At 35.9% G+C, this 25,348-nt stretch overlaps 1 protein-coding gene across 1 annotated transcript in view; it reads right to left on the bottom strand.

Moving 5' to 3' along the window:
• Positions 1-17,272, bottom strand: part of LOC119072955 (prolactin-releasing peptide receptor-like) — a 46,830-nt gene extending 29,558 nt beyond the window's left edge. Inside the window, exon 1 of the mRNA XM_037178276.1 lies at positions 15,380-17,272. Coding sequence (XP_037034171.1) covers positions 15,390-16,793 — 1,404 coding nt within the window. The 5' untranslated portion in view covers positions 16,794-17,272 and the 3' untranslated portion in view covers positions 15,380-15,389. The remainder of the gene's footprint in view (positions 1-15,379) is intronic.
• Positions 17,273-25,348: the final 8,076 nt, after the last annotated feature.

The following is a 25,348-nucleotide window of genomic DNA, read 5'->3' as shown; positions in this document are numbered from 1 at the left end:
TCTACTGGGTCATCTCTTCTGCAACTCACGTCCCACCAAACGACAATATTGTTGTTTGTTTACATGATTGGTCATAAATTTTTTTTCATAATTTTGGTTGCTTCGACGAATATTTTAAGTCAACCGATAAGTGAACTGTTAAAAACAACACAAGAAGCACATTTCCTCACAAAATCTGAATTAAATCACACCGAAATCACCGAAATTATGACATTTTCACAACAAACACTACATTTTTGTGTTGGCGATTTGACGTTTGAAAAACTATAATCATGTTCCGATGAACGACTTTTACGATGATTTTCTTCGTTAAACCATATTTGACTAAGTTCAAGGTGGATGTGATTTGGGTGTGAAATTGAGTGGGAAGTGCTATTTTCATAGATTTTCTTTTTGTAAAATCTTTTAAATGAGACAATATTTTGAGGATGCCCGATGTACGAGTTTCTTATTTTTCGTATTTCTATTGATATTTGACAAGAAATCGCGAATAAAATCGATAAGTCCCTCCCTTATTCTATCGACAAATATTTGGTTCACCAATGGGTTCGCCTGCCAGTCCAGTATTTGCAGATTTAGTACTCGAAATCTTGGAAGATGATGTCATCAAGAAACTGGGTTTCAAATTACCCTTTTTCTGGCGTTATGTCGATGACATTCTCACTGCGGTTCCCGTTGACAAAGTCGAAGAAATTGTTTCAAAATTTAACGAGTATAATGAACATCTACAATTTACTGTAGAGAAGGAAAATAATGGAAAAATTTCGTTTTTGGAAGTCGTGTGCATTCGAGAAGACAGAAGCGTCAAGACTGATTGGTTTCACAAAGCTACTTGGTCCGGTCGATATTTAAACTTCAAATCGCATCTTCCAATGAGTTATAAACGAAACACCGTTACATTACTTGCTAAGAAAATTTGGGAATTATCCGAGCCTGAATATCATGACAAGAATTTCGATTTGCTAAAAACGACGTTAAGAGAAAATTTGTATCCGGTTAGAAGAGTTAGTCGAGTCTGTACGAGATAAGTTTGCTGCTCATACTATTGACAAATTGGATCGAAAAGAGAAATTACCAATTGTTGCTATACCTTATGTTAAAGGCCTTTTCGAAAAGCTGAAATCGGTCTGCAAAGATGACTTATTGTTAGTTGGCAAAAGTAACAACAATTTGAAGATGTCCTTGTTTAGCAAGCTTAAAGACAGCACTCCGAAACTGTTGCAATCCGAATTGATTTACCGTATTCCATGTACTTGTGGTTTCAACTATACCGGGACCACTAAACAGTATTTGAAAGAACGTATTTATCAACACAAATATAATATCAGCATTAAGAACAAAGGACATAGTGCGTTGTGTGAACATACTATTGAATGTAATCATACTCCGCTTTGGAATCGTGCAAAAATTGTTCATCGAGAGAGTAACAAGAAGAAAAGAGAAGGTCTGGAGATGATTGCCATAAAGAGAACGAAGAATTGTCCTAACAAACAAACGGACTCTATAATGTTGTCTGCAACGTATAACAACATTATCGGTGTGTGATGCGTTTTGTTGAATGACGATTTTGTAATTTTCTGTTGCTGTGTTGATGTTTTCTAATTGCTTGGACTTTATATGATTTTAGATTGTCATTTAGTCGTTTAACTATAGTCGTTTGACTGTTTTCGGTCTCTTTTTGATAAGAGAAGATTTCGTTTTGACCACCGATGTTATGTAAGATTGTCGATTTACCGATTTTGATTTTTATTTAGTTCTAATGTAAAGGAATTTGTCAATTTATTTTAGAATTGGAGATACTGTGTAATTTACTTTAGAATTTGATTTTTGACTGTGAGGTAATTTTACATTTAAACAAAAGTTGTATTGTGTCCAGTGCGCTGATATTTTTTGATGAATTTTGTTACAGCCACTGATGATGACTTCGATTTGAAGTCGAAATATTTGGCAAATTAAAAGAATAAACTGAGCTAATCCGACTTTAAAATACAAAAAAAGAAAATCTACCATCAGACAAATAACTTATGAATGAACAGTATGAATGAACGTATGAATAAAGCTCATGCATAAAGACGAATGGAACATTAAAGAAAAACCAAAGATCTCAGATAAAAGTTGAAAATGAACACGGAGAGAGGCGACTTAATTATGGTTATAAAAGCAACACCATAAGCATCACTCCATAATAACCGCTTTCACAAACATGGTGTAGACTCATTTTAATGATGAGGTTCGAATTCGTTTAACTATTGTGCGACGATGAGCTGAGCTTCCTTGGAGACAATGGTGCCGGCAACATGGCATAATACTAAAATCTGTTGAATAAACCATACGCAATGTTTTATCAGACACATACATTGTGTGTATACAATTCGGTTTACGAATTACATAATTCATATTAGTCATATAATCAAATCATGAATAGCAATTCATTCTACGTTTAACTTATACCACGCCTTAGCTGTTGTTCATGGAACGACCAAAATTATTTGTATAAAAGCAATAAAGTTACTCGTAATTTGGGTAAGTTTGTCAACAGTAATTGCAAGTCAGCAGGCTCCACATCATTACGTTGAATAATGAATGTAAAAACTAAGTAAAATTTTCCTCTTTTTTCTCGTTCCAAAGACCTCGCTTCATTAACTTATTTAAAGGTATACAGCCGCGAGGTGTAACAGTCCGGAGAATAAAATGAAAAAAAATTATTGAATAAAGAAAGGGTTTCAGTCAATAAATAAGATTGTCTTGAAATACTTGTAATTATAAATTACTCCCAAACTTCATGGAATCTAACTTTTCAGTGAAGATATATGCGAAAACACAAAATTGATATAACATTTTAATGGACGTTTGTTTAACTTGTACTGGAAATAATTGTATTGCGAAAATGTATGTTTAAATTTCCGTGTTAGGAAACAGAATGTAATTTGTGTTGAACAAACAACGGGAATTGTTCGTACGTAAGCTTAATCAATAAACTGGCAATTAAGACTCTAGTCAACTTAAAATGAGATGAGACACATAAACAAGCATGTTAACAGGTTCTGAATAGTCCGTAAAGCCCGTATCAGAGGTGTACTGGACGTCGTGAGTGATTTGATTATCTTTTGATAATCTTAATACAATTTTTAGAAACAAGCATCTCACGAATATCGGTGTAAATCTGTTCCATCTTTTGATGTGAGCCATTTTAGATAGATTTTCGAAAAAAAATCTGGTACTTCATCACTTTTAACATCTACTTTGTAATAGTTATTTATCTACCAAGGTAGGTATGAAGGTATTTTTTCGCACTAGATGTCGATTGTCGATCTGAGGCGAAGCCGAGGTCGACAAGACGTCGTGTGCGAAAAAATACCGGCATACCTACCGTGGTAGATACAACGTTTTTCGCAATTTCGGGCCATAATCACCTTTCCAATGCAAAATATTACCAAAATTTCTACCAAACATTCACATGCAAACATGAATTCATTTGAACGGTCAAGCAACCTGTTCTATATACACATTGCAATGTGATGTATAGAGACGCGCTAAATAAAATCAAGTAGTCAATGCTTAGTATGTACGCTTCAACAATACGTTCTGTATAATATTGTGACTCTGTAGCCGAATGGCTATGGTCGTTGCTTGGTGTCTGGAAGAATTTTGGTGTTGGATGTTCAAATCCTGGTCTGTGCAAAGTTTTTATTTATAAAATTTAGTCTTTCTTAAAGGTACTAAGACGGTGATATAAAAGGATCAGTTAGAATATTATGCTCGGATGAAGTGATCGCACCTTACAATTTGACGACCTTGAACGCTTTAATCAGTAAACACCCTAAACGTGAAGAAGAATTGGACAGCGATCTTGGTTCAAATAACGATATGTCTGAACAAAGTCTAGTAAGTCGTGCAGAGATTTTAGAAGGTATAAGATCCTTTGACAATGGTTCAGCCGGTGGAATCGATGGCCTACGACCGCAGCATTTAAAAGATTTAGTTTCACAAACAAATGGTCATTTGGCAGATCAACTTGTAGATGCACTCGGTATTCTAAATGACGTAATGATCTCTGGTAAAGTCCCAGCCTCAATTTGTCCTGTAATGTTTGGAGCAAATCTTACTGCACTTTTGAAAAAAAGTGGAGGTATTCGACCAATCGCCGTTGGGAACACGTTAAGAAGATTGTCAGCAAAGATAATGTGCAATCGAGTCCGAGAGGATGCGTCCAATTATTTAAAGCCAAAGCAAACAGGATTTGGAATACCTGGTGGAGCAGAAGCAATTGTTCATTCGGTCAGAGATTTTCTCCTGTCATCATTGGATGAAGATTCAATAGTGGTAAAGTTGGATTATTCTAATGCATTCAATTCAGTTATTCGAGCAAAGATGATTGCAATTGTACGCGAAAAATATCCTTTTATGTTACCATATGTTAATCAATGCTATGCAACGAAAAGCTACCTAGTTTACGGTAGTGACATCATACTATCTGAAGAAGGGGTTCAGCAAGGTGACCCACTGGGTCCGCTATTGTTCTGTCTCGTGATCCAGCCAATTATTGAAAGCTTAAAATCAAAATTAAATGAATGGTATCTGGATGATGGAAGTATTGGAGGAAAACTTGAGTTAGTTATTGCAGATATTAAAACCATCATTTCTGCAAGTGAAGAAGTTGGTTTGAAGTTGAATCCTTCGAAATGCGAGGTGTTGCGATTGAAACCATTAACTGATAAAGAATTAGAAGCATTGAATGAAGTTATTCCTGGCATTATGGTTCCATCTCCTGACGATTTTTGTTTGCTTGGTGCCCCATTAACACTTGATGGTATACCGAAAGCCCTCGAACAGAAAACAGAAACGATAGCCTTACTTATTGCACGACTGAAATACCTACAAGCACACCAAGCATTGTTCATTATGAGAAATTGTCTTCTGATACCCAAAATGATGCATCTTTTAAGATGCTCACCGTGTTGGTTGTTTAAACAGAATTTAAGCGCATTCGACAAGATGATGAAACTTTCAGTTGAAAATATTATTAACGTCAGCTTGAACGAAAATTCATGGAACCAGAGTTCACTCCCAATTAGCAGAGGTGGACTTGGATTGATATTGGCATGTGATATTGCTTCTTCAGCATTTATATCTTCAATGTATTCAACCAAGAATTTGCGAAATGAAATCTTAGCAACAAATGACGAATATCTGAACAATGCAGTTGAAGAATGGGAAATAGAATCATCAGTCGAAGCTCCATTGGTGAAAAGAAGTATTCAAAAATCTTGGTCATGTCCAATTATGGAAAAAAAGTTGTCGACCTTAATTGATTCTTTCGAAGATGACGCCTGTCAAAAAGCTCGTATACTAGCAGCATCTGAGAAAGAATCTGGTTTATGGTTAGGCGCTTTACCATCTTCCTCTCTTGGTCTATGCCTTGATAATGATTCACTGAGAGTTGCGGTCGCACTACGAATTGGAGCCAAAATCTGTTACAGTCATTTATGCAAATGTGGGAAAATGGTGGACGAATATGGTTATCATGGTTTAAGTTGTTTAAAAGCTTCTGGTCGTCATCCTCGCCATCATTCTTTCAATGAAACGATTCGTAGAGGCCTAGTGTCTGCTGGAATACCTGCACTTCGTGAACCTCCAGGAACTGTAAGAGAAGACGGCAAGCGTCCGGATGGCATAACATTAATTCCTTGGTCGGCCGGTAAATGTTTGCTTTGGGACGCAACTTGTGGAGATACTGTGGCTAAATCATATATTAAACACACATCACGAAACGTTGGTTGGGTCGCGTCAACAGCCGAAGAAAAGAAGATCTCACTATATCGATCATTACTCGGTCAATACATTTTCGTTCCAGTTGGCTTCGAAACAATGGGTCCATGGGGTCCACATGCAAAAAAATTCATCGATGATTTGGGTAAAAGAATTTCAACAGCAACAAACGAAAAGAGGTCAACATTATATCTTAAACAAAGAATTAGTTTAGATATACAACGCGGCAATGCTATGTCTGTACTAGGAACGTTGCCATCAACCAATGATCTTGGAGAAATCTTTTATCTTTTGCCCAAGCAGAAATCAAATATAAATTAATGTAAATTGATGTAAATTGATATTACAATAATAAAAATTATAAATATTTTGTGCAAAAACTAAGCTATGTAGCGTGCGAAAAAATGTGAAAAAGCCCTAGTGCGAAAAAAATAATCAAAAACGCACTGTGAAATAAATACCTTCAAAACGACATTAAATGGATGCATGGAAAGGTGATGATTATGGACCGGAATTGCGAAAAATACTATTACATAACAAGGGATAAAAAGTTGAAAAGTAGAGTTTTCGTGTGAATTTTGTTGATCCGAGGCGAAGCAGGGGTCAATAAACACACGAAACGAGACTTTTCAACTTTTTATCCCGAGTTTATGTAATGGATTTTACATGCTTTTGAGTGAGCCAGCTAAAGTTAGGCAGACACAAATTTGGTTCATATCTACTGTACGTTTTTGCTAGAGCTAGAAAATTTGTTTATTTTGAGTGGGTTTATATACTCTCTTTTTGTAGGCTCGAAACGTTTTTTAAGGCATTAAAGAAGCACCCCTTGATATCCTCTACAAATCTCATAACAACAACTGTTCCAGTTGCTGCACTAAGGAGTGGGTTCAATAAACATTAGACATGTTCTTTTGCTGCAACATAACGAACATGACTCAACCGAAACCTTTGCGAATTCTAAACTTTTACTTAGATGTTTCTGTGAATTTGCACATGAAAAAGAATGCCACAGGTCTGGCGAAAACTTAAAATTTTTTTTTTTGCAAAAATCACGTAGGTCACGTAAGCTAACAAATTCCAGGTAATTAATTGGTAGATTTTTTAGAACCGCTTTGTCATTTATGTGTTACGCATAAAAAATCTGAGAGTGAAAATTTACGTCCAATGGAAGTGCTTTTAGGGACTGTAATAATGAACTCGTTGTCTCTATTGAATCACCCCTAACATGTCTTATTAATTTTGTCTTCGACTTATTTATTCTTTTTTTTTCGTTCAAACAATTATTTGTTTGCTTGGTTACGCATCGTTGAAACGGCAAAAAAGTATTGTTCTTCAATTACAATGAGTTTTAGTTTTTCTTTTGCCAACGGGGATTTTCGAAATGAATGAGAAAAAGAACAAAAGAGACGAGAAAGATTAATTTCGGCAAATACGTAAATCGGATTCCAAAAATTGTTGCCTAACAAAGAAAATAAATGAAAAAAATTCCTATCGCAATTTTACATCTCATTGTTAAATCATCCAAACAGCAATGGGAAATGAGAACAAGTTTCTTATCAGTTCGGTATAGTCGAAAATATAATTCGTCGTAATTTGAGTGATACTTCACACATTTTTCAGATGTTCATATACCCCGTATGAACAGGAATTATATTTCCTGAACTGCTTTTTACCGAAATTTGTAAGACAATCTCATCAGAAATGCAAAAGCTCACTTGCTCATCTGATAAATACTTTAAGTTGGGAGAACGTCAGCATTACGAAATATTTCAATTTATGTGCTCAGACAGGCCTGTTAATTAAATTCAAACCCAAATTTTACGCACAAATTGTAAGTTATTAGACAGACTTATCGCATTTGCGTTGGATAGTGTTGTTCTTATTGTTTCGGATTGAACGACTCGGAAGATTTTTATTGCACCATTAGGAAAATGTTTATGTTGATTCATTACTTCAATTAATAACTACGACCTTGAAAGAAAATGGATGTCATTTCTCACCAAAACGAGCCGTCAGAACAGTCGGAGCGTTTGCTGCGACTGAGCCCCGTACAAACCCGTACATCTATTGCGTACGTGACCCTAGTTCGTCCGTCGCCCTACTCTTACCGTAAGCCTACTGCGCCCGTAAACGTCGGTAAAGTAAAATTCTTATGAAATGTGTACGTCTTAAAAATTGCGCATAGCGCAATTTGGAAGCCCCGTACGACGTTCCTTTCAAATGTAACACAAATTTCGAATTGACCTAAAATTAAGTAAGTATCATTTTCACCGATTTGTATTGATTTTACAAAAATCCAAAATGGCGGCCGACGGCCATTTTGTTAGGAGGTGGAAAGTAGTACGGCTGCTTTACATTCGTTAGTACCTTTCAAACAAAAAAAAATTGAAATTCGGTCAAAGTTTACTCGAGATATTAACAAAAAACATAGCTAACGCCGACCCGTACGAAACACCTATTCGTATCAAAAGCCTTTAATGTGAAACTCTTCATTTCTCTTACTTCATTTTCTTCTCTGCTGAAAAACTATTCTTCCTTTCAAATCACTTACATTATCCACCTTGTTATCATATACAATTAAATTGCCGGAGGCAATATAGACAGCCCCGTACGAAGTCAAATTTCATAAATTCCTATTTAAACAGCTATATACCGCTATATTTACCTATATTTCACTGTAAATAAACATTTCACAGAGGAATATTCTATTTCATAGCTCTATATGTCTGTATATAGCTCAATATAGCTGTATATAGGTATATATAGATGTCCATATATGGAATCCCTGAAACCCCTCACACTTAACACATTATTTCCATGTTAACAGAAACTCTCTAAGTACCATTTTTCCCACTTTATATCACTTTTAATAAAATCCAATATGGCCGCCGGCAGCCATTTTGTTAGGAGACCGGAAATAGTACCGACGCTTTACATTCGTTAATACCTTTCAAACAAAAAAAATTCATGAAATTCGGTCAAAATTTACTCGAGATATTGACAAAATACTTCACGTTCACTGTACGGCCGAGTAGCCAGATAAGAGCTCACTCCAAGAGACCTAGCTCACGCTCCGGAGAACATAATTTCATAAATTTTTTTCCCTGATTGGTACGGTCAATACCTATCTAATAAAGCAAAATCCATCTAAATACGTTCAAATTTGGCCAACCTACAAGCAAAAACGGCTTGCCGCCCTGTACCTAGTTCACACCAAGGGGTCTAACTCACGAGTCGGTCATCCAATTTTCATAAACTTTTTTTTTGTCGATCGGTATTGTAAATACCTTTCATTTGACGTATCACTTACAAGTGTAGTGCTTAAATGTCTGGAGATATCGTCGAAAAACAGTTAGTCACTTATTGGGCCACAGCTCCGGAAGGGTCGACCCAAAATCGCCCATCTTCGAACTTAGCCTCACTATTTTGACTATCTTTCAGGGAAAAAAATTTTTTGATATCGGATTTGATTTACTCAAGATATCGACGTGACAGACGGACGGACAGACGGACAGACGGACAGACGGACAAAATTTTTTATTGCGGATTCGTTATCTATGAACATAGGCAAACACTTTGCCCTTACCGTCTGCTTCGAATTCCATCAATTACACACGGCATCGTAATCCTATAAGCCCCTTCGTACTTCGTACGGGGCTAAAAACCACATCGTTAATTGGTTGTGCCTGTGCTCCTCTGTGGTGTTTGAGGGGGTAACCACTGGTGAAAAATCTGTCCCAATAATTCCAATTTTAGTATTCAATTCGTAAAATTCCATTTAAATTAAAAATTCCAAAAATTCCGTGGTTTGAGAAGTTATATCAACACAATTATGCAAATCAAACATTACGAACTTAAATAGAAGCGGAGTCAAGGTCAGCCAAGTATTCGTCAACACAACAATCCTAAATATTCAATTTAATTTCCCCTCAAAATTCTAATATTTTCACTAAATTCCAAAAGTTCCATTCAATTCAAATAATTCTAATTGTGCAACGTACGTGCAAATCCTTGCTATATTCCGTCCGTGGTAGTTTTACCATAGACTGGTCACGAGTTAGAACGTTTGGAGTTGAAATTTCACATTTCAACTATTATTCGCTAGACCTGATCGTGAGCAAATTGGTATAGCGTTGTTAGAGCATTTGCATCAAGTACCACTATCGCCATGGTCCGATAAGAAATGGTATATTTGAACTGCATATTAACACAAAACGTCGAAATTTGTATTTAATTTTATCTCAGATCGATACAGTGGTCGAATGTCTTCCCTGCAATCTTAAATATTTAATTTAATTTACACTCGAAATTCCAATATTTCCACAAAATTCCTCTCGAAATTAGAATATTTCCATTTAACTCCAAAAATTCCATTTCTTATTCCCGAAAATTCCATTGGCCTGTCCTCAAAATTCCACAGTGGTTACCACATCGGTGGCGTGCCATGAAAGTGATCAATTTTGAAAAGGTTATGCAAGACCGCAGCCAAATTAAAATCTACAAACCGATGAATAAGAAAACTTGTTATAATTGGGTCGGTATAATAACCGTTAAAAGTAAAATTGAAAATGTATACAAAACAGTGACTATCGTTGTTGTATAGTTATGCTTTTGTCGTTGTCCCATCACCAGCAAACTTTTAAATTGTAAGCGATGCCAGTATTTTGCCATATAAATATTGAAAAATTAATTAAATTTATGACTTTGAACGTGAATCATCTCTAAATCAGATATTTCCATTGAGGCAATGTTATATAAAATTCAATGGATCTTGTATACGAGGAGGTACGTATACATGATGCAAAAATTTTTATAGACTCTTGTTGTGTGTTCGTTAAACATGGAGTCGCCCTTTAACACGTAACATAAAAATGTGATTTTTCCGATGAAAAATCGAGAGTTTATTTTTCATTCCATTGTAGGAAAACCGCCATATAATTAAGAGCCATTAAACCATAAGAGTGCAAGTCAAACAAAACTGTTTTTACAGAACAAATATGGGTATCGAATAACCATTCACTTGAAATTTATAACGTGGGATGTGTTAGGCACACCATAAAATATAGCTGTAGATGGGTGAAAAAAGAAGATGGAGAATTTATTTTGCGTTCTACATCCACTTACTGTACGCAAAATGGGCAACTAGTCTGATAACATAAATTGTGTTTCGTCGGATTTATTTATTATAAACTTGGAGTCAACCACTAAAGCCGAAGAAAATAGAGGATGTGAAATTGTCCTTAATTACAGACCGACTTTGTGTTTTTCCGTTCAGGTCAATAACATTTGATCACCTACATCTGTTTTTAAGCGTAAGAAGAGCGTAAACGAGGGAATATCGACGACACATTTTGACAGACAAAAAAAGAGCAGGAGAATGTTAATCAGGTAGTGTATTCTCATGAAGTAATAGATTGCCGTTTCTATCAGGTTCTTCGAACAGAAGAAGTTACAGATTTAATTGTTATAATTGTCTGTATGCTTGCCGTTTCTATAAGGTTAACCTTCAATCTGTTCTGTTTGAAAATCTTTGACTCATTCAATAGGGTACGGTATAGGCACCCTCTGAATCCGAACCCTCATCTTTCTGCTTACAACTTATAACTATCTGAAAACTCCAACGATCTCATTGTCACCTTCTCCACTATCTTAATCGAACAACAGCATGTTATCAACATGTTTTTATCGAACAAATCTTTTGCCTCAAGCGAAGCAAAGAGTGGCGTTATGGTTATTGTCATGGGTATAGAATTTAGCGAGCATGTCTTAGCATAAATTACGCTGATGGATAGGTAATCGTCACAGATGATTACGTTATAAGGAATTTTATAACCCATTCGCATATTTTACTACATGAGCTCACATTCGCACACAATAAGTATATACCTAAGCAACTCGGATCTGAACATAAATCTAGTTATTGTTTGGGAGAGAAGTTCGCTATCCAACTGGTTAAAATCGTAAAACCAGATTGGTTGCAGCGATAACATGAAAAGGGACCATTTTCTTTTCACTTACAACCGAGTCGTTTGTCTACATTATAAGATGGTAAAGTGCTCAAAATTGAGTTTATCCGATGCTTCTCTCACATCAGGATCACGAAAAGTTTTTATGCGAGATGATAGGTGATAGGATTACGTAAAATAGAAAAATTAGATATTTTGATAGGTAAGGGGATTACGGAATATAATAATGCGTATGCGTACAGTCTACTATACGTGCACATTTGTGTCAACTTGAAACTTAATATCATAAACATTCAATTTTCCGCAACAATGGTTGTCTATAACATTTTTTCCCCGACCTATTTTGAATTTGAAATTAAGTTTAACTTTTTCTTTTCATACCTTCACCGCACACACTCACACAGATACAGAGCTCACATTTTCACACCACAATTTAATGGAAAATATAATTTATTTTCTTTTCATTGTCAATACTCAAATCAACGAAGGTATATGCATATTCATTGAATCAATTTCACTGTACATGGAACGTAACATTGACAAAGCCCAAGCGAATACACCATGATAACAAACAAAATATTATGAAATTGATGTAAAATCAATATCGATCTAGTGATGTAAATATTGTATGCAAAAAAAAGAAAACATTTTTAAACGGATAATTATTGTTTGGTGTTGTGTAGAAGATGCGGGAGGGGGACTCAACGAACGGAAAAGGAAGTGCGTAACACTTTCATAAAAAAAATGTTGTATGAGTTACGAGTTTGACTGTTAAGAGCAATACCCTATCTAGCAAACAAACTTCGTTTTGACGCTGTCAAAATACCACCTCATTCCGTTGTTTGTAAAATCATACACTGTTGACTAATGTCAACGTTACATTTTTACCACCTTAATAAATACAGTTAGGGCACTATAGACACAGAGGGTATTGTTAAGAGGCATCGATGCTTTGCTTAAAATCATACATTTAAATACTGGATTTTAGTTTACTTTCGATGATTTCTTTCTATCAGAATGTTTTTTCAAAAATATAGGACCGCAATAATGACCACGGATGTGTTAGCTTTCAACAGATTTGGTTGTAGCAGTTTGACGAATGTTCCTTGTCCTTTGTTACATGTTTGGATAACAATCTGACATACAGTGGCGGACTTTCAATTTTGTGCACTATTTTGATTCAGCTGCTCGACCAGCTGGTCCATGTAAACAAAGTAAGTTAATTTATAAAATTAACTTACTTTGTTTACATGGACCAGCTGGTCAAACAGCTGATTCAAAATAGTGCACAAAATTGAAAGTCGGCCACTGTAATACATCGACAAATTGTATATTCAATTGAATGCCGAGCCATGATTCTCATTCTAATTGACCGAAATATGGTTAAAGTGTTGGGTAAAAATGCACATTGTATCAGTTAGAAAATCCTTTGGCAGCAAAAAAAATCCTATAAATTTTTTCCTTTCAAAATTTTTGAAATCTAGAAAATCTTCAAATGCAAGAATACTAAAAAAAAATCTTCAGAAAACTAAAGAAAATTCTTAGAAATCCAAGGATATCCCCTGACTATAAGATGAAAATTCGTAAAAATCAATGGAAATAATTCTTAAAAATCAAATAAAATCCTCGAAACTTAAGAGTGGGTTATGACAGATTGTGAAAATGATTTTAAAAATTTCATTTTTTTGCTTCGTGTCAATACCCTCTCTAGCAAACAAACTTCATTTTGACGCTGTCAAAATACCACGTTATTCCTTTGTTTGTAGCATCATACACTGTTGACTAATTTTTAATTTTACCACCTTAATAAATGTAGTTAGGTTGGCAGAGAGGGTATTGTTCGTGTGCAAGAATCTCCGATAACAGAAAATCTTTAAAAAACGATGATAATCCTGGAAAATCCAGAAAATGTAAAAGAAAATCCTCCCAAAATTTATGGAAAATCTTTCTGAAAATCCTTTGTGAACGAAATCTATAAATATCCAACTCTCGAGTAACGATAAGTGTATGAAAACTGTGAATTATTTGTGTATTAGATGAAGTTGAAGTTGTCTGAGTTTTCTAGATATGGATCGGAACAGATCGTTCTGACCTGATCTGAATCTCAAAAAAAGCAGTCTGAAATTTTCAGATCCAGATCTCTGGCGGCTTGATCTGATCTGATCTGAAAACTGAAAATTTGAATCCGAAAATTTTCGGATCAATCTGAGATCTGAAAATCAGTATGACTAAACAAATGCTAATTTACTACAAATTCTTGAACTGCTAGGCTCCACGAGTAAAGAAGAAATAAAAAAAATCAAAAATATTTCTATAATAAAGGCAACTTTTGGAATTCCAGATTTTATTCTTGGAAATTCAGATCACTTCAGATCATGCAGATTGGATCAGATTCAAGTTTTCAGATTTCAGATCAGAATCAAATCAGATCAAAATTTTCAGATCGGGTAAATTTCAGATCAATCTGAAAAAATTTCAGATTGTTCTGATCTGTTCTGAACCCTATTTCTAGAAAATGCTTAAATTGAAGTCTCCACAAACGCTAAAACTCGAAATACGACTCCATAGTCTAAGGCACAACAATACACCTATTCCAAACATGGAGCTATAACTCTGTAGTGTCCCGAATCCGACACACTACCCCTATTTATTTCTTGTCAATGTGTCAATGTGTCAATGTATTGCTCCATCTGTTATCAACAATACTTGTTATTTCCGATTGTGGAATAGGTATAACAAGTGGTGTGACTTAGACAAAAGTTTATTCTTCGCTCAGCCATCATAACATACAGAGTAGTCTTAAAGGGCTCAATAAATTGTTATATTTGATCCAGAGCGGTTTCATTTTATTTGTTAATGCCAAGAGCATTACATTGGTGACCCCGACGTGATCCAAGGGCATTACAACTCTACACTATTCCAAAGACTAAATATCATGCACTCTCACCAATTTTCCACTGAACCTTTAATTTTCCTCTCAGTTAGAGAAAAAAACTGTTTTCAATAAAATGTTCCTCCCTTCTCGAGTACAATAGGCGCTTTATATGAAGGTAGTGTTACATAAGCACCATAAAAAACTTTTGAAAAGGTGTACGTTTGTCACGAGCAAAAGTCTCTAACGAAACTATGGTAATATCGTGAACGTTCGTCCTGAAAAACTAACAGTAAACGGCAAATAAACTGATGCAAACAGCAAACGTAACACAATGCTTCCAGAGTGTGCAACGAATTAGTTATTCGGTGGTGCACACAATATGTTGTGCATTTGTGTAGTTTAAAAGTGAAAAACTCCTTTGAAAAGTCAGCGAAAATTCAAAATACCATGCACGTTTTTAGTAAAAACAATTAAGAAAGTGTTCGTAAAACTTTGATACGTACATAGAGCACGTGAAGACCTACGACGTATTATTAGCTTGGAATATGTCTGCGTGGTGATGCATGTAATTGAAGTTCAGAATAAATTGCATCGCTGCAATTGGGTGCCTCCAATTAAAGGATAAACTTTAATTGGGAAACAACTTGTAAAAATTAAACAAGGGAGGTGCACACGAAGTATATATGCCAAGTAGACACGTTCACAGTTCGAATAGCTTCTTAGCTAACAACTCGTTGGTAGAATGAACAAAGAAAACAAATCAACTTACCATTGTCCAATTATAATTCTGAAGGTTGATCACGACATTTCGGCTCCGAACTGCCCTCAATTAGCGTCTCGATGTCAAACGGAGTTTCCAAGACGCCGGTAGACGAAATTTTCGTACTGCTAGTGGTTTGGTGTCCATTCACTGTATCACTTAACTGGACGCTGTCGTTGTTAACCGTTAATGGCTTTACAATCGGTTTTTTGATGCTGCTATTGCACGTCGGTCCACGCGGAATAATTTCCGTCACTCTGGTTGTTGTACCGTCCAACAGTGATTCACGATGTCCAGCTTCATTTCCGTTACAAAACGTTTGATTCGGTCGATAGACTCGATTGTAAATGCCATTGTTTAACGAGTGTTTGTAGCATGGTAGCACCAATTTGAATTCCTTTCGGAAATTGTCGTTTAGCCAGGCGTATAGAATGGGATTGTAGCAAGTGGATGACATGGCAATGCAATGTGCAATGAAAAACAGGAGTGTGTAGTATTCACTTTTCGTTTCGTAGTAGTCGTTGAAGATATTTACAGCGTTGAGCGGTAGCCAAGATATACCAAATACCGCAACCATTGAGATTAGCATACGATTCGTTCGTTTTTTTCGATCCCTGTCCGCCTCTTCCTTCTTCGAAGTCTTGCTACCCGGCTTCGATTTCGCTCGGTCGTTCAACTTTATCGACACCAGTATATAGCACACAGACATAATGGCAAAGGGAAGGATGAATTGCAGGAAAACGGTAACGGTGCCGTAAACCTTACGCGTTACCTCATCTGGCCAATCCTCCTCGCAATAATTTAATTCTGGCGATTCCGGGTAATTGTTTAGCGATACATACAGTCCGTACGGCAGGGTCAACATTAGTGATATTATCCAAATACTAGTTATCAACGATATACAGGTCGACAGTTTCATGCGATGGCGAAATGGGTAGATAATCACCACGAATCGATCCATTGCTATCGAAGTGAGTGTGAGGGTCGATATGTAAACACTGACACCTTGCGAAAATGGCACCATGTGGCAAAGTAAATTGCCAAAAATCCACCGTTCCAGGAACGTGTACAATGGTGTAAAGGGTACGGCTAGGAAGCATAAAAGAATATCGGATAGAGCCAAATTGGTTATGAAAAGGTTGGTGACGGTGTGCATGGCTTTATTTCGAAAAACCACATAGCACACCAATACATTGCCCGTGATGCCGACGACAAATATTGCAATGTAGAACACACTAAACGAAGCCTGAACAAATGCATTGTTTATGATGAATTTGCTGGCAAGTGTGTCATTTGCGCTTGGTAGATTTAGAGTGGCATTCAACAGTTTACCGGTGAAATTTTCGGATTTCGTATAATTTTCCCACGATGACGTTAGGTTGTTTAAAGGTATGATGCTTTCCGTGACCATATTTCGATTCATGGTATATAAAATGAGGGTGGTCCTCGTTTCGTTCGTTTGTTTTATTTGCGTTGCTTTTGCCCTTCGGTTGAACTTATTGTGCTTCAAGTTCGAGATTTATTTTTCTGGTTTCTAGCAACCATTTTTCTCTTTTCCCATTTTTATTGTATACAGAGCCCCATCAGCCCCACAATTATTTTTATTCGTACTCCAATCAACACTCAATTTATCACCAACTCCTTAACGATTGTTAAAGTTTCTATAGAATTTTCCACCTTTTTCGCAAATTGCTTTTTTACCTTACATTTTCCACTTTTTTATTATATTCAATGGATCTGAGTCTTTCATTTCGAATGGGATATTATTCAGCTGGTTTAAACAATCAGCCGTACAACTGTTTATGCAGATTTTGACCATTGAATTGCGGTTCTTAGTACAACACACTCCGTTCATTGTCCGTGATTGTTTCCATGCTATTGTTCAGAACATTGAAGATAATTATGTCTGGAAATAGAATGGAAAAAATTGGGTTGTTGTTAGTAAAACATGACCGAAAAAATATTTTTTTATTGATGAATTTTCAGTGAAAATTGAAATTTTCCAAAATTAATTACTGGTTGTGGTTATTAATGGTTTTAACACATATTTTTATTAATTAATAGTTTGCTGGCATTCCCTTAAACGTAACAGAATCATTGGTGAATGGTGGCATTTAAATTGATTGTGGTACACTGTTCATGCACTGTTCATGGTTATTGACCCATAAATGATTCAGTTTGGGATGAGTGAAATAAATGTTTCGTTTTTTCAATTATACACACCAGGATCCATTACAAATGATTGGAGGGTATCAATGGTATTTTTATGCAATTCAATTGATTTGCTGTTTATTTTATTAATTGTTTAAAACATTATTCAGAAAGTATCGATTTAATCAAAAAATAAAATTGTAATTCAATTGAAGTTTCAATTTTAATTCGAAAAATGAAAATAAAAAACACAAAAACCGTGTGTACCATTAGCACAAGAAAGCGATTGAGAAAATATTGAAAATACAAAACTGATAAAAAAATTAAAAAAATAAGTCTAAGTAGTAAGTCTAAGGGTTAAACTGATGGGGTTAATGTGATTAGGTCTAATCTGAACGTTTTCAAAGATTGTGTCAATGTTAATGATACGTTGAATAATGTTTTGGAAACTAAAGGGAATTCCTTTAGGATCAAGGAATCTGTGGATAAAGATAGTGTTGTTGTTAAGGCGGCTACTAGAAAAGTTAGCGAGGGAGATATTAGTGGTGCGATTAGAGTTTTATGCTCTAACGAGTCTGTGGCTCCTCAGACGATTGAGACGGCAGTTAAGTTACGGGCTAAGCACCCTGAGGATACAGGTGGGATTTTTGAAGAAGTGAAAGTGGATATTGATTTAGGTTTGACGACGGTAGATGAGGTTATTAAGGCTATTAGAAGCTTTCCTTTGAGTTCGTCAGAAGGTGTTGGTGGGTTGCGGCCGAGGCATTTAAAAGATCTTATATCTTTTACTTGTGGCGATTCGGCGAGTCGTCTGCTTAAAGCTGTTTCTTCTTTGGTGGATGTGATTAGGTCGGGTAAGGTAGAAAAAGATGTTGCGAAAGTTTTTTTTGGTGCTTCTTTGACTGCTCTCAATAAGGGAGAAGCAGATGTAAGACCAATAGCGGTTGGTCTTGTTTGGAGGCGTATGGCGGGAAAGATCTCGAATTTCAAGGTTAGGGAATCTTTGGTTGAGAAGCTGAAACCAATTCAGTTTGGTTACGGTATTCAGGGAGGAGCGGAGGCTTCAGTTCATTCAGTGCGTAAGTTTTGTTAAGCTGATCATGATAGGCCGATGGCTCTTGTTAAGCTTGATTTTGAGAATGCGTTCAATATGCTGTTTAGGAAGTTTATGTTAGGTGAAGTGCGGGATGTTTGCCCTGAGCTGTTTCCTTTGCTGCAACAAGCATATAGGCTCGTGTCGAATCTGTACTTTGTTGGTGATCCTCTGTTGTCTCAGAGAGGATTTCAGCAGGGAGATCCGTTAGGTCCGCCAGGTTTTTGTATAGGTATCATGAAGATGACGCATGCTCTTTTGTCTCGGTTTAATGGTTGGTATTTGGATGACGGTACTATAGGTGATGAGTTGTCTGTAGTGTTAGATGATATTCAGAAAGTTTTGTCTTTTTGTGAGGTGTCAGGTTTGCGGCTTAATGCTAAGAAGTGCGAGGTTTTCTTTATCAATGCGACTGATGATGAAGAATCTCGTATGTATGCTGAGATATCAGCTTTGTTGCCGGGTATTAAGAAGGTGGATGAGTCTACCCTTGAGTTGTTAGGCTCGCCGGTGTTTGAGACAGGTTTAGAGAGGATGTTTTCGTCTAAGGTTGAATCAATCAAATTGATGTGTGATCGATTGAAGTTGATGGACGTACATCCTGCTTTGTGTGTTTTTAGGAAATCTTTGAGCAGTTGTAGGTTCAGTTATTTGATGCGCGCTTCTAGAGCTTACTTGCTTCCGGATAAGCTGAGGTCTGTTGACGAAGTTTTTAGGTCAGCTTTGGAGTCGATTACTAATAATAGGGTAGAAGGCCTTTCTTGGGATCAAGCGTCGCTTCCATTGTCTTTCGGAGGTATGGGTATTAGGAAAGTTGAGGATTTAGCAATACCGGCTTACTTGTCGTCAGTCTTTTCTTCATCAGATTTGTGTGACGTGATTCTTCAAAGATTTGATTTACGAGTAATTGATGAACAGATTGTACAATTAATTAATGAAATTCCTCAAGAATTTGTTCCAGAAAACGATACTCTTAAAAAGGAACAAAAGAATTGGGACATCCCGAAGATCAAAAATCAATTTAATGAATTGTTTGAAAATGGTGGCCTGAAAACTCGTGCCAGACTACTTGCATCATCGACTAAAGAATCTTCAAAGTGGTTGCAAGTGATCCCATTGAGTCAATTAGGATTACTACTGGATAACAATTCTGCTAGAATTGCTGTTGGTCTTCGATTAGGCACTCAAATATGTGAGGAACATAAATGTCTTTGCGGTAAAACAGTCGAAAAAGATGGATTGCATGGTTTATCTTGTGTTAAATGCGCAGAAGGAAAATACGTTAGACATGATATTATGAATAACATATTCGCTTATGCTTTCTCTAGTGCAGGTGTTCCAAATATGGTACAGCCTCCAGGTATTTCAAGAGATGATGGTAAAAGACCTGACGGTATGACTTTGATACCATGGAGTCATGGGAGATCACTCTTGTGGGATGTTACCGTCCGGGATACCATGGCTGCATCATATATTAATGATTCATCAAAGAAAGCACATTGAGAAAATTCGACGGAAAAAAATATTCTTTTACATGAAGAGATCAGTGCCCCACGGCACTTTGAGTCCCTCTTCTTTTTGGCTTTTTTTAAGAGCCAATGTATCCCTCAGCCTTTTGAAGTATTTGAGGAAGTTGTTGCAGTTTCACAACTTAGGCTTAGATAGAGGTAAGAGGTTCCTATCGTAATCACTTAACGTGGTAACTAATGGTAAAGAGAGCTACTCAGTTGCATGCAAGCGAAGGAGTTTGTGATGGGTTGCAATAAGCAAATGGCAGGAGTGTTGACGGGTCATGCTAAGTTGAGATACCACCTGAATAAGATGGGACTCAGTGAAGATCCGAACTCTAGAAGGTTTGATGACGCCAGGGCCTGTTTTAAGGAAATTAAATTTCCAAAAATTCTCAAATTTTTCCATCACTTTTCGTCATTTTATCTAGAAACACAACAGATTGCATCGTAAATGTCGTTCTTACTGCCTTTTTAGTTGTTTTTCATGTCTTTGAGCTTTACTGATTACTTTGCAATGACATCTATCAGAAAACCAAATTTAGAAATTTTAAGAATTTTTGTGAAATTTTGGAAATTTTCCGACCACATTTTCGACAATGTCCTCCAACAATCTTCTCTGATCTGAATACATAGCATATGACCAGTCGATCAAAGTATTTTTAATCGGTTGATTTCAAATCTTGTACTTCGATTTTTTTTACATGCATTTTAAGGACCATATTACCCAGAGCCTGTCATTATTTTTGTCGTCATTATCGATAACAGAGGAATAGCCGTATGTGATGGGTTAATAAAGAACAGCAGACACCCTGAGGAAATCATTTTCATCGAAACAAAATGTAGATCCAAATGTGAAACATGAAGAGATAAAACTTCAAATAGGAACAAAGAATCAATGGTAGACTACCATTGGTAGTCAGACAATCACGTATGTGCCAACCACCAATGTGCTATTCACCTGAACTCCGAACCGAAATCGTCTCGCAGCTTTTTGAAAAATTATAGTTACCCATATTTCTGCATGATTTGTTTAACTAAATAAATAAAAATAATTTGGCTGATGTTCCAAGGGTCTCATATCTGAAATGAAATCAAAACATTTCGCATGGTTACAGGCTACAGTGTGATTGGAATTAATTCACATACTGGAAGTTCTGTAACGGTACAAATTACATGAAAGGAAGATATAACATTGCTTGAGGGATGTGGAAAAATTTTGTTTGTGAGCAAATATTGTGCGTTATTGCTGGCATTTCGGTCTTTGATAGGAAAATCTAGTTTTCATAGTCGGGCTTTGATGGAAAGATTTAATTTTGGAATTTAATTGTTTGTTTGTATACTCAGGAAAAACAAAATTTTGCGTCTGCGTTACGGTCAACATTTTACTTTCAACCTACCTAACAACATCCCAAATTTTCCGTTGGTTTTTCCATCTCAAAACAACTCAACGCCAATGATTTTCAAAAATATTTTACAAATTTTAAAGAAGTTTGCTAGTCATCCGATGTGAAGAGGCAATACACTCTCTAGCAAACAAACTCCGTTTTGACACTGTCAAAATACCACCTTATTCCTTTGTTTGAAGAATCACAGACTGTTGACTAATTTCTAATTTTACAAAAGTTCTGTCGATTTTCCTGTTGCGGAGCAATTGTCAGCGCTCCAGTGCTATACGGTTAGATGAGAATTTTGAGTATAGTTTGGCCGAAACGAAGTCTGTCCACAGTTATGGACAATGGTCATGTTCGATAATAATTTCGATATCGAAATCGCACAGGTGGAAGCGTAAATTTCGGGATTCATATTAAGTACGTGGTGCCGATTGTAGTGTAATCTTCTTGATACTATTAGCTATCGTTCCAAAATGTGTGCTTCAGGTTGGTGTTTGCTTTTAATCTATCGTCCAAACTATCAATCTTACATTCGTCCCGTATCGGAATCGAGTAGTTTTTGTCAATTTGTGCGGACTATTATCATTATTATCCAAGCTAGAGAATATCGAAATAAACAACGAAAGTTCTAAAAACAGAATTATAGAAGATAATTGGTTGACGACTGTATTTTCTGACCAACTTTTCTGATGAACTAATGAATAAAGCGAAAAACTTTTTCTGTCCTTTTCGTGGAAACACTGATGAATAATGAACGGTATCTGTTCGGCAAAAAAGGCATGTTCGTTGTCAACTTTCTCTAATATTAACACATATTAGGTCATGTTATGTGTGCGATATATTTAATGTTCACAGCAAGGGGTAGCTTTCTCCTCGAAATCATGTCACAGTTCCGAGAAAATCGTGAAAATCATCGAAAATTACACAACACAACAAAAACCTTTCCAAAACTATTTAGAAAATCATTTTGAGCATTAACAAATCATGTCACAAGGTTTTTCGTAGTTAGTTGTCCCTCTAGATTCCATTACAAAATTAAAAGGGTTGCGTATACGGAGAAATGTCCCAGATGAAGAAAATATGATTAGTTTACTCTTGAAGCTTTTACGAACAGCTGTGTCATATATGTCGTCGATAGCGATAAGATAAAAGCTCTGGATATTGCTGTTATTTTCACAGAAAAATTAGTGTTTAAACTAATGAAGTAGAAGATTTCGTTTCAATCGGCAATTTAACTTTGATCAAAAGAAGTACCAGATTCTATCATAATATTGGCTTATGTCACACATGCAATCTGTTTTCAGGGTATCCCGAGACTCCTATTTTCCTAATTTCAGCATTCCGAATGACACGATCGCATTGACAACCCTGTGTGACACATTAAACCATACAAAGATAAATTATATTTGCAATATGTTGGCTGGTGAACATTCTTTTCTTTTTTCTCTCTCTCTTCTGCTACATTTTTTTGCAAGAAAATATGTCCACTTATTGTTGGACGTAAGTCTTAACAGGTTGTCTTATAGGACTGACACATCCAGTTTACATAATGAGAAAAATGGATGTGGTGTTCGGAGTGGTTCATTCGGGTCTATTATTCTTCCAGTACATATGTACGTTAAATACCTCTGGAGATTCGATTTAAACGTTATCTACAAGCCGTTTATGGCTTTATTTTGGTACATATACGTGGAAGTGAAGACATAAACATCAAATACCCATTTAAACAGTGGTAGAATGGGAGAGATCAAAGATGGATTTATCTTTGCCACTGAACGAACCGTGTCTTGGCATTCATTGTACTGAAAAGCCGAAGTTAAAACCATCTATATCTGTGTGTGCATGCTCTTGCTCTATCAATAACACATTTTTTACACTGCCGAAGAAACCTTTTTTTCTATAGATTTGTAATGTGGGCGAGAAATGTAGGCTCTGAATTTATGTGTTTAGTTTACGATGTTTACTGTAGCCATGACCATAATGACGTAGCCAAAATATTTCATTAGAAAATCGTTTCTTTAATTTTTAAAGATTCTGATTTATGTTGGGACATTCAATAACCGGATTCCAATCTGGTGTGGTAATCTGGTGAAGCCGAACCAACCAGGACATTGATATTATCTTCTAATTACATCCCAAGGAGACGAAAAAAAAGTCATGAAAGATTACCCTTTGTGCTCAGTTGCTGAAAGAAAAGTGTCATGTTTTCGTTAAAGTCATCCGAAACGTTAAATGAAATCCGATTCAATTGACTCCAGGCCTATATAAACAATGAAAATCCATAGTTGCTGGGAAAAAATCCATATCAAATTATTCATTGATTTTCTATCAATATCAACCTGCACATTATAATTACATTTTCACCACAGCGTCTAATTAACCCCGGATAACAGTTTTGCTGCTGATAAAACCGCAAATTTGTTATCGCAAATATCAAGTGTATTTAATTAACAACATATCCAACAAGTGCCGAATGTCTGAAACTAGTCGATTGTATTGTGATACACAGTGGTAAACAAAATCAACAAAATGGATACACACGTTCAAGAGAGTTGAATAAAAGCTACCTACCGCAGCTGCTACTTGTGCAAAATCACAACAACAATAGCGCACAAGAACTATATTTTGCTATGCTATAAGACTGCACTCACATGCAGTCTTACAAATAGACCGATAGGACATGCATGCATATTAGGGTGTAGCGGTTTTTACGAAATATTTTTTTGGTTTTGCAGTTTTTCTGGAACAAGCGGATATGTCGAGCCAACGCACTTCAAGCAAAAGTGCTATTAATGACAGCTGTCAAATAGAGTACTTTTTGTATGAAATTTTATCACCACTCTTTTTACAGTGTAAAATTTTGTATGGAACAGTGTCATTGGGACACTGTCAAGTTTCAGTACCCTATTTAGAGTACAACTTTTGCTTGAAGTGCGTTGGTCGAGCAGTTACAAAATATATAGATTTTTATTATAAAACGTCAATTTCTATAGAATTTTACTGAGTAGTAATTTATGTCACTGGCGTCAAAAAGGTATATTTTTGACCCAGGTGATAAAGATGTCAGAGGATGGAGCGGAGCTCAGACAGAGAGAGAGAATGTGACGTTTTTGGTCCGCCTGAATATAAAATATTTTTCAGCCGGCCGATCTGGCACCAGCACTAAATTATAGTTTGGAGAGTTTCTTCCATTAAATAGTGGAAATCAGGGCCTACTTTTTGGAAACTAATTTCTTGAATTTCTCAAAATTTCTCGAATTTTCTGGAATTTCTTAAAATTTCTCGAATTCGAGAAATTCGAGAAACTTTAAGAAACTTGAGAAATTAGTTTCTTGAAATTTCTTGAATTTCTCGAAGTTTCTGGAATTTCTTGAATTTTCTGGAATTTCTTGAAATTTCTCGAATTCGAGAAAATCAAGAAACTTTGAGAAATTCAAGAAATATTTCTCGAAGTTTCTTGAATTTCTCAAAGTTTCTTGATTTTCTCGATTTTCTCTAAAAGTTTCTAAAAAGTAGGCCCTGGTGGAAATAGTGGCTGACCCTGCTGACCCATCAAAAAACTAAAACATTTTGTAAAAACTATTACACCCTAATGCATATTAGTCTCCCACTGCATTTGTTCTACGAATTTCTTCTTTTTTTCTAGAAAGAAAATTTCTGGAAAATGTCAAGAAAATACGGGGAAAAGTTTTTCACAAAAAATAGTCCCTGACCATTCAGACAAGTTATTTTTAATCGACAGAAAGCATGATTAGAAGCAAAAAAAATGAAATGGCTCCATGCCCACATCTTCGATTTACTTTGCACTGTTTTAAGACATTCTGTTGATCAA

The sequence above is a fragment of the Bradysia coprophila genome, assembly GCF_014529535.1.
Source record: "Bradysia coprophila strain Holo2 chromosome IV unlocalized genomic scaffold, BU_Bcop_v1 contig_84, whole genome shotgun sequence".
Lineage (NCBI taxonomy): Eukaryota > Metazoa > Arthropoda > Insecta > Diptera > Sciaridae > Bradysia > Bradysia coprophila.
The sequence above is the reverse complement of the archived record's forward strand: the minus strand, read 5'-3'. Positions and strand labels throughout refer to the sequence as shown.